This window comes from Terrapene carolina, unplaced genomic scaffold, assembly GCF_002925995.2.
Source record: "Terrapene carolina triunguis isolate 2854851 unplaced genomic scaffold, T_m_triunguis-2.0 Scaffold93, whole genome shotgun sequence".
Lineage (NCBI taxonomy): Eukaryota > Metazoa > Chordata > Testudines > Emydidae > Terrapene > Terrapene triunguis.
This window is the reverse complement of record NW_020664444.1, coordinates 6,702,089-6,711,934: the sequence shown is the minus strand read 5'-3', so window position 1 is coordinate 6,711,934 and position 9,846 is coordinate 6,702,089. Positions and strand designations below refer to the sequence as shown.

The 9,846-nt window shown below is 55.1% G+C and overlaps 1 protein-coding gene across 2 annotated transcripts in view; it reads left to right on the top strand.

Annotated features, from left to right (window-relative positions):
• The window catches only part of LLGL1 (LLGL scribble cell polarity complex component 1), a 64,766-nt gene that overhangs the window by 32,976 nt on the left and 21,944 nt on the right, over positions 1-9,846 (top strand). For both annotated transcript variants that reach the window (XM_024215045.3, XM_026650577.2), the window contains exons 3-5: positions 3,935-4,016; positions 4,532-4,662; positions 9,352-9,510. In XM_024215045.3, the coding sequence (XP_024070813.1) occupies positions 3,935-4,016; positions 4,532-4,662; positions 9,352-9,510 (372 nt within the window). The remainder of the gene's footprint in view (positions 1-3,934; positions 4,017-4,531; positions 4,663-9,351; positions 9,511-9,846) is intronic.

Here is a 9,846-nt window from a genome sequence, read left to right as displayed (position 1 = left end):
AGGGCTAAATGTGTACATCTAGGAACAAAGAATGTAGGTCGTGCTTACAGGATGGGGAGGGGGGCTCTGTTCTGGGAAGCAGTGACTGAAAGATTTGGGGGTCGTGGTGGATAATCAGCTGAACGTGAGCTCCCAGTGCGACGCTGGGGCAAAAAGGGGCCAGTGCAATCCTTGGATATGTAAACGGGAATCTCGAGTCGGAGAAGAGGTTATTTTACCTCTGTATTGGGCACTGGCGCAGCTGCGGCTGGAATCCTGTGTCCAGTTTTGGTGCCTGCAATTCAAGACTGATGCTGATGCATTGTTCAGAGAAGAGCTGTGGGCACGATTAACGGGTTAGAAAGCATGTCTTACGGTGATAGTCTCAAGGAGTTCGGTCTGGTTAGCTTAACAAAGAGAAGGTTAAGGGGTGACTTGATAGGGGAGGAAAATATTTGCCAATGGGCTTGTCAGTCTAGCCGAGAAAGGTATAACGGGCTCCAATGGCGGGAAGTTGAAGCTAGACAAATTCAGCCTGGAAATAAGATGTAAATTTTTAATGACGGGTAATTAACCATTGGAATGAATTTTCCAGCGGTCAGGATGGATTCTCCATCACAGGCAACTTTTAAATCAAGAGTGGATGTCTTTCTGGGATCTGTGAATTATTTGCTTGAAAAACAGGCTCAGCGCGATGCCTGCCTGCTAGGAAGAGCGGCAGCGACGGGGGGAGCAGGGCTTGTGAATCGGGCATCCCAGTCGCATGGATTCTCCAGGTTTGCTTGTCTGCGCTGACTCACCTGCGCGGCCTTCCCGCTGCTGTCTCCTCCCGCCAATCCCCAAAGGCCCAGGAGAGGACTCAGTGGAAGGTCTCCCCCGAAGGACTGACTGCACCGCCTGGGAGGTGCTTTCGCACGAACTATCCGTCCAGGAAAACAGCCTGGAGGCCACTGCCTCCTGCAGCAGGCCATGGTTCAACAGGGCCCCAGCTTAACTATGAAATAACCCTGCCGGTAGCCCCCCGGCAATGAGGCTGGAAGCCGATTTTGCAGACGAGGAGGAAGGTTTGGCCGCGTGGGGCTGAGCCGTCCGGGTTCCATTCCCAGTCCTGCCCCCGGGCTGCAGTGCAGAATTCTTGCTGACCCCTACGCTCCTCCCCGCCCGCCGGGAGGGTGGACGTTTGTCCTCGCAGCCTGGTGTCTTGTCATGAATACAAAGCACAGCGATGGCTTCCGGTCCTGCTTCTTGCTGGGTAGCGAGGGGGCAGCCTGTTCCTTTCCAGGAGCTGAGGTACTGGCGAGACCCAGGAAACGTCTTGGTGGGATTGTGGCACTCAGCCAGCTGTGACGGGGGGCTCCAGAAGAATGTGATGGAGACCAGCAGAACCCAGATGTCCTGGGGCTCTGCCAGTGCACTTCGCCTTCGTTAGAAGGGGGAGGGGGGAGCACATTCTCAATGCAACTTTCTCTATCCCTAAGCCACTTGCAGTGCTCCTGGGAGATCCATTGTGAGCAATGGGACAGTCTCCCCGAGAGACTCCGTCTTAGCCTACCTGAGGCAGGGGTCGACTTATCCAAACCCACCCCAGTGAGCGGGCGGGTCTGTGACTGTCGGGCAGCTGGCACTTTGTTGGCAGTGCAGGTAAGGACTGAATGGACCTAAAGGCTGAAATACTCACTTGTCCAGAGAGCTGGTCCGTCTAGAGGCGTACCAGGGCAGCATGGCCTATCTGGCATAGCTTCCAGTCCTGGTGCCTGCTCGGGCTAGCTAACTCTGGTCTCCCGAGTTGCCAGCTGGGTGGATTTTACTAGCAAGTTGGATGTTGCAAGAATAAACACTCGAGGATGGAGAATGCAGCGCTGTGGGCCCATGAGCTGATCTCCACCCTATTAACCTCTCGCAAGGTGCAGAGACAGCCGGGTGGGGCCTCCCTGGCAGACTGATGACAAACCTGTGGCTGCGGAGGCATCTGCCCCAACCCCATCCCACCTGGATATGTACAGTTCCCCAGCACGCTGGCTTTTGAGCTAGTGAGCCCTCTGAGGAGTGCTCGTTGAGTTCCAGGTGCCTGTCGTCCCCAGGGATGTTAAAGGGGCTTCCTCCCTTGGCTGTAGCGAGACAAATTAAGGTCCTGTTCTAGCAGGTGCAGATCCCGGAGGAGAAAGGTAGAGCACTCGTGCTGGCTGCTGTGAAGCGGTGGGGCTGAGGGTGCAGGATGCAAACAGTCGTGCACCTCTACAGTCAGACTCGTGTGTGAACTCAACCTCTGCAGATGGCTGGCTGTGGAAAGCAGAGCTCTCCAGTGCAGACCTTGGCGGTCCTCTTGCTCTGGAGAGGGGACCATGGGAAGGCTGCAGGCCTTGACATGAGCAGCCTCTCTAAAGATCAGGGCTGGGGAAACCAGCTCTGCCTTATGCAAATGAAGAACAGCCCTGGGGTGCCTGGCAAGCTGCCAGAACAGCTGCTGGCTGTGCCAAAGTGCGGGGTGTCTGGGGCATGACAGTGCTGTCTAGACTCACCCAGCCCAGACCAACTCAGAGCATGAACCCCTGTCCTTGGGCAGCCCTATTCTGCCTGTCTGCAGCAGGTAAACATGCTCCCGGGTGGGGGTGGGCAGCCCCTGCCCCGCCTAGCCATGACCAGGACAGTGGGGTGGAACTGCCACCTTGCCAGACTGCATCAGCTGTTGTCTGCCGACCTTGATCTGTGGTTGCCCCAAGAACCCCCTCCTGCCAGCCTGACTCCCTGCAGCAGGCTGGGTCTGCTGTGTGCTCACAGAGCCAATATGGACGCCACAGGCCGTCGGCTGCAGTGTGGGACGTTGCTTGAGCCGGACTTACCAGGGGACTTTGTGCGAAGGGCTCAGGAATTGCTGCACTCTAATCCTGCCGAAAGAATGACCACCTTTGGCTTCATTGCTGTGTCGCGGCTAAACAGGCAGGGTGCGGGGGGCCTTGCATCCCACCCACATGCTCTTACTGCAGCCACTCTGTGTGCTCTTCCCCCCCCCCCCCCCCCCCCGACATGCAGTTAGACACCTCTATGTAGATGTTTGGGCTCGGGCTGCAGTCTGAGCTCTGGGACCCTCCCATCTTGTGGGGTCCCAGAGCCTGGGCTCCAGCCTGACCCCAAACATCAACACCACTGTTAGTTAACCCCTGCGAGGCTGAGCCAGTCGGCACGGGCCAGCCGCAGATGTTTAATTGCAGTGTAGACAGACCCTAGAGTTCTTTCTGAGCATCCTGGACGGAGGCACTGGAGTGGATCAGCTGTGGGAGCTGGTGTGTTGCTTTCACAAGTCTAACCCTGTCCTGTATGGCTCTACGCAACCCAGGTGTGGAAAGCGCAGGTAGTTCCTAAACCCCTCTCCTCCCCTTCCCCCCCCCCCAGTACATCCGCTGCTGGGTATAATGGAATAACCAGTCCCTCTTCTGCTGCCCGTTGAGCTCCCAAACACAAGGGTTGCTGGGACCCATCTTCCCGTGGGCGCCACCCCTGGTGTGTGTTGCGCAGTCCAGCTGTGCTGGGCTGAGGCAGGAGTAGGTGTGCCTAGACCGGGCAGGCAGACGATGGTGTGAAACTCTCTGGAGGTGTCTGAGGACCACATAAACCTTGATGCCTCATTCAGGTACTTTGGGGGAGGTTGGCTTCTTGCTGAGCAGTCCGGCGGAATGCCTGGCCGCAGAATGGCAATGCCAGGCTTTTAAAATCTCCTGGCGAGGTACCAGCGTAGGTGCGTGGATACCTGGGTGGCAAGCAAGATGCCACCAAAATGGACATAGCTGGATCTTAAGTGTTTAGTTCCCAGTTCTTAGCCTTGGTCTTACTTGCTGGTGTGCTAAAAGGCAGAGTTCCCCAGGTGGTGGCAGAGTTGGTTTTGGAGGGGAGGGCAGGGGGGTCGGTTCAGGGCTGTCTCTGTCCCCTCGTTGCCTCCTTGACTCTCCGCCCATGCCAGATACGGCGCTCCAGGAGTGGAGTTCACTGGCTTGCACAAGGAGACTGCTGCCGTCACGCAGATACACTTTTTGCCTGGACAGGTACGTTGCTGCTTCCGGTTCTCGTCACCTCGCGTCTCCCTTCAGGCAGGTGCCGGTGCCTCTGGGGGAGAGTAACCCATGTCCCGCTGTCACCAGGGTGCAGCAGCCCATCCTCTGACCTAGCCAGACTCCTGGTCATTCTCTGGCAAGAAAGGCGGCAGGCTAATGTCTCCAACCCCCGTGGACTCCTCCTGGCCTGCTGATCCCCCTACTGGGACCTCCTGTCTTATAAAAACCTCTGCCCCTTTCTGATAGCTCTACTGGGCAGGGCCTGGGAAGACTTTTTAGCAACTGCTTAGGGGTGGGTGGGTACGGCCAACAGGCCAGGAAGTGGATGCCATTGGGATGGTGTGTAAAGGTACCTGCACCCCAGTGTCCTGATTGAGATGCGTGGGCTGGTGTGGCCAAGTCCAGCGTGCTCACTGCCGCAGCAGGGGCCTTGTTGTGGAGGGGGGAGACTTTAATCGTAATCCTGTGACATCCTTTGTTTCCTTCCGCGTCGGTCTCTCTCCCAGGGTCGGCTGCTGTCCTTGCTGGATGACAACACCCTGCACCTGTGGGACGTCGACCAGAAGGATGGCTATTCGCGCTTGGAGGAGACCCGCAGCTTCATCCTCCCGGGCCGACCCGGATTCGACAGCACTAAGTACTCACTGCTGCCTTCCTCTTTCACGCTGGTCTGGGGAGTTCAGGCTTAACTGTAGCAGGGGGTGCTCCTAGGATTTAATTGTGCATTGCCCTGATTCGCTGACCCGGCATTCCATCCGGGCCCTGCCATGGCTCTTCCCCTGATTCGCTGACCCGGCAATCCATCCGGGCCCGGCCATGGCTCAGATAGGGCCTGTCCGGAGGTGGTGCTTAGAGCCGGCACAGGACCCAGGCTGCTTTGTGCAGCTCCGCCCCCAGCATCGCCAGACCTGTGTCCTGTTGACTCAGTGACAATTACGGCCCCTTGCTGCTGGCTGTGCTGCAGGGTCAGCGCAGTTCTGAGGGAGCTGGGCTGTGTTCTGCTTTGTGCATCATCCAAACGCCCTCTTCTCCCCCCCCCCCCCCCCCAAAAAAAAAACCCTCCTAGGGAGTTCCAGCACCAGCGCCCCGTTTTAACCTCACATGCATTGGGGAAACCACGGGCCTGCCAGTCTTGCTGGTGGTGATGTGCGAATCAGAAAGAGCTCGGCATGGGCCTCTCAGATCCTAGGTTGCGTTTGCAGAGCCAGTAACTCTGCAGCGGCAGTGCAGACTGAGCCAGCTTACCCAGGAGTAACGTGAGGCAGTAGCCACTGACTGGGCCTTGCTCGTTTTGGGCCATGAGGCAGGTGTTGGAGCCACTGTCCACCACGGAGCCCTGCTTTAAAGCGCTCGTTACGGGGCTTGGAAGGCCAGCCGTGAAATCTTTAACGGCTCTGCCTTGTGAGGCTGTCCAAGCAGCCCAGATTTCAGCGTAAAAGGTCTTGGGCTATTTGAACTGAATCGAAATTCCAGTCTGTGCCCTGTACGTGCCACTCCGTGGAAACAGCCAAAGGGTATTTAAAAGGCCGAACCCCCCCGTTTAATTTTCTCCATCTGGTTCAATCACTTTGCCCAAGATGCAGTTTCATTCCTACTCCCCTCTGGGAATCTCTATCCTGGCTCTGTGGTTTCCAAAGCTGTCCCTTTTGTACCCAGCTGTATAGCTTGCCTATCAATCGGTTACCATGGGAATGGTTGCACTGGTGGAGAAAATAGACAGCCTGCTAGGCTGAGATTAGCGTAGGCTCTGCAGACGCCTCGGCTTATAAATGGGGAAAGGCAACATGGATGAGTAACTGACAGGGCAATGAATTGATGTCTGAGTTTCGGCTCTTGCTGGACTCTGCACGTTCTTGTCTTTACATTTAAACAAAAACCCGTCCCGAACGAGCAGCAAGGATCGCAGCAGAGCTCTTGCGAAAGGTCTGCCAGAGTTTATCCTCAAGTCTCTGTGCTGGGGTGAAATTTGGCTCCAGTGTTGCCAGATGCAAACGTTTATTCTTTTTAAAAATGATCTAAATCTGCTTGGCCTCTTTTTACTCACAAGGGTGGGGAATGACCAAACGAGCCTAATTCTCAAGGGATGGGATGGATCTTTTTGGCCAATCATCAGTATAAACCAAACATGGTTTGAGTTCATTTTAAGGGCTCTTCCGCTTGCAGATCTTGCTCTTCGGTTCTGAATGTAGCCCAAATAAACTCTGTTAAACTTGGTACTAACTCTTCTAGGGAGGTAGCACTCGTTAAGTGGACGCTGTCGGGAGTTAAATTTTGCAGCTCCTACTGTTGATGGATATGCTTCTGCGATCTTTCCAAAAAGATAATGGAAGACATTTTCCCAAACTTCAGCAAGCCTCGAGTTGCTGCACAGCCTGTGATAATCCGAGTAGAATTCATTAGCCCATTTGTTTCTGGGCACTAAACGAAGAAGAGCAAAAATTGAAGGGTAAAATTTCAAAAAATGTTGACATTTTTTAATTTCTAAAATGAGAACGCCAGCAAAGAAAGATGTTTTCTTAAAACCACCTGGTGCCAGGACTCCCGACGCCTTTCGGCCTGATTTTCAGAAGTGCTGGATACGCAGAATTCCAGTTGAAACTGATAGCAGAGAATGTGGATGCTTAGCATCTCTGAAAGTAATCCCTTTGTGTGCCACTTGAGCAGATGCTCAGGGCCCAGAGTTACTCATTTGAGCATTCGGTTGCCACAATTGCATGCTCAAATGATGCGTTTTGCATCTACAGCCCCTCATCTGAGGGGATCGCAGTATTAAAAATCAAGGGGTAAATTCTGTGTCCCTTTAACGCTGGCTAGCTCTGGAAGATGCAAGATCCTCTTCCTGTGTAGCAGTCTCTTTAAATGAAGGCTTTGTTCTTGTGCCGTTTGCACCATGGAGTGCAGGCAGTGGCATTATTCATTCTCTGGGTGGAAAGCCCTGTGAAGGGGCTGTGGAAACTTGCAGCACGTGAAAGGAGTGAGAGTCGCTTTACAGTCGTGGCTCTTCCAAGATTCTAGTGTACCTACAAATACTTGATTGTTCCTATTTACCTCTCAGTACTTCCATAACCTGCCAGTGCAGCATCTGGGTTTACAAAGAGAGACTGCCTGGATCATTGCCTGGGGCCATCTTTATTTGGATCTCAGGCTTTCGAGAACAATACAAACTCGGCGCACAGGTTAACTGATCGCTTACCTAGACAATGAGATCTCCTAAGGAGAGCGGTACAAGTGACCCCACAGACTTAGTAGCAGGGCCGGCTCCAGGCACCAGCTTGTCAAGCAGGTGCTTGGGGCGGCCGCTCCGGAGAGGGGCGGCACGTCCAGGTATTCGGCGGCAATTCGGCGGCCGGTCCCTCACTCCGCCTCGGAGCGAAGGACCTCCCGCCGAATTGCCGCTGCAGATCGCGATTGCGGCTTTTTTTTGGCTGCTTGGGGCGGCCAAAACCCTAGAGCCGGCGCTGCTTAGTAGCAGGGAATAGACATTGGCCCAGCTATTGATAATGCGTCTATAGCAATTCAGGAAGCTAATCCGCAACGTGGAATGACTGATCTTGGCAGTAGACCTGTCTCATTCCCGTTTCCAGTGAGCTGAGCAGGCTCCGTGGAGGTAACTTAATTCCTGGTTCCAAAGCCCACAGGGAAGACAGTTTGGGGGTGAGGAGGGGGTGAAGTGTTGCAGTCAGAGAACCAGCTGCTGCGGTGGCCGGTTGAAGGGGACCATGAGGTGGGATCTGTAGGGTGACAAACCCCAGGTCAGAGATGCTGCTCGCCCGCTATGGAAGATGACAGTAAAAGGCAACATCTGAGACTGAACGAGGTTAAGGAAGTCCCAAGCCCCGCTTGAGCGCTAGGCCAGGGGTAGGGGACATCCCTGACGGCCATGTGCTGCTGTGGAGGCTCCCTCGGAGAGCCGGCACCTCTGAGGGAGGCGGGGATTCCACACCACATGGCATGCCAAATCCCCAATAAACAACTGTGTCAGCCCAGATACTGATGGGGCTTGGCTAGACTCGCCTATTGGCTTCCTTCCATGCTAGGCAACGCTGCCCCCTGCTGCCCCTGCGTTGGCGCTGCATCCAGCAGCTCTCATTCACGAGGGCCCAGAGCAATCCTGTTGATGGCAGAGGAGGGGTCTTCAGGACTAACCGACATGCAGACCCACGCCCTCCGTTGGAGCGTGTCATTTTATTGCTGGAATCTCTCTCTGCATGCCACTGCCGCAGCTGCTGTGCATTGAATTCCCCTCTTAAAATCGGGCCCAGTGCTAGAAGCCAAAGACCAACCCCCCTTTTTAAAATACCCTCAGGCCCATGCAGGGCTTGTGTTAATAGAGAGCAAGAGGCTGCTTGGCAAAGCGTCGATGATTGAGGGTGGGCTGGGGAGAACTGCGCCTTCTGACTTACTCCAGAGGCTGCTGGGGGCCGGGCATGGCAGGCACCCGGCGAGAATTGCCCCAACGCTGAGATTCTGTTTGACCCTCCAATGCCTCCCTGTGGTGGCTGCTTTTGCTGGGTTGCGTGACTCCTTCCCCTCCTTGTTGCCTCTGCCGGCTTGACAGGCGGTTCTCAGCCTGGCACAGCGGGGAAGCTTCATCTGCTTCTCCTTTCATCATGCACAGGAGCTTAAAGAGTGCGCAAGCTAGAATCTAAGTGACAAGCGATTGCTGTCCGGGGCTGTAGCGATCCTCTCCCGGGTGTCTCTCTTACCTGTCCTAAACCGCTTAATAATCGTGTATAGACAGAGCTGCTTGCTTCTCTTTGGCTTACAATACTCCACATTGGGTCTAAAGCCGGTTATAAACCCATAGGTACGAGGTCTCCCTGGCTTCGTTTCCTCAGACTCCTGTGCATCACCGTCCATCTCCACTGCAGTGGAATGTCTACGCACAATCTAGGGTCTGTTACCTTCTTGCTGGGCCCTGGTAGCTGGGGCAGGTCTGGATCATAGGAGGATGTGCTGATGGCAGGAACTGAAGCCAAAGTTAGTAGGAGTTGAGGGAGCTCAGCATTTCTAGGCTTGGGCCCACGGACGTGGCTCTGCTTGGTAGATTCTTGTGGACAAGCTTCTCCTTCTAACCAGTTTGCTCCTCCTTCAGGCCCCTCTGGTGTCTCGTACCCTGGGGGTCCATAAAAGGGAGTGACTTTTGCCGACCCAATATTGGCCGGAGGAAACCAGCCCATGCTCCTCTTTGACCCATGGTGCAGCCTGTGCATCTCCTGGAGGGAACGGGAAGTCCTCTCAAAATGAGCCATTGCAACTTTGCATGTAAACATCCAGCCTGTAAACCGGCGTGGCTCTCACTGTCTGAATCTTGTCTTCCTGGTAGCTCTCCTCCCAGCATTACCCGGGTGACGGTGATCCTGCTGAAATCTGCCTGCGATGTGGCCTGCCTGGGCACAGAAGGGGGTGGCGTGTACTTCCTGGAGCTCTCTGGCTTAACGCTGCTGGAGGATAAAACCCTGTATCAAGAGGAGATCATGCAGAGGTGAGCTGGCCTGGGGAGCTCCGGGAACTGGTGCCAGTGGAGATCAGCTCATGGTTGTGGGCACCAAGGTCCACGGCAGATGGGGTGGGTTGCTGGCAGGGGTCTGTGGAAAGAGCCGTCCGACCCAGGGTTGCACTGGCTGCGGCTGCACCTGTTAAATGTTTGCTGTAAAGCTGGGAGGCTGCCGGGCAAGTGTAGAGTGTCTGCAGCTCTTCAGGGGGCTGTGTTGAGCAGCTTCTTCAGGTGGATCTGGGATGCCTGGAGGCTGCTCCCTCTGAGATGTTTCTGGAGATGCCGCAGCCCCATGACTGATGGGTAGCATCTACGTAGGTCACG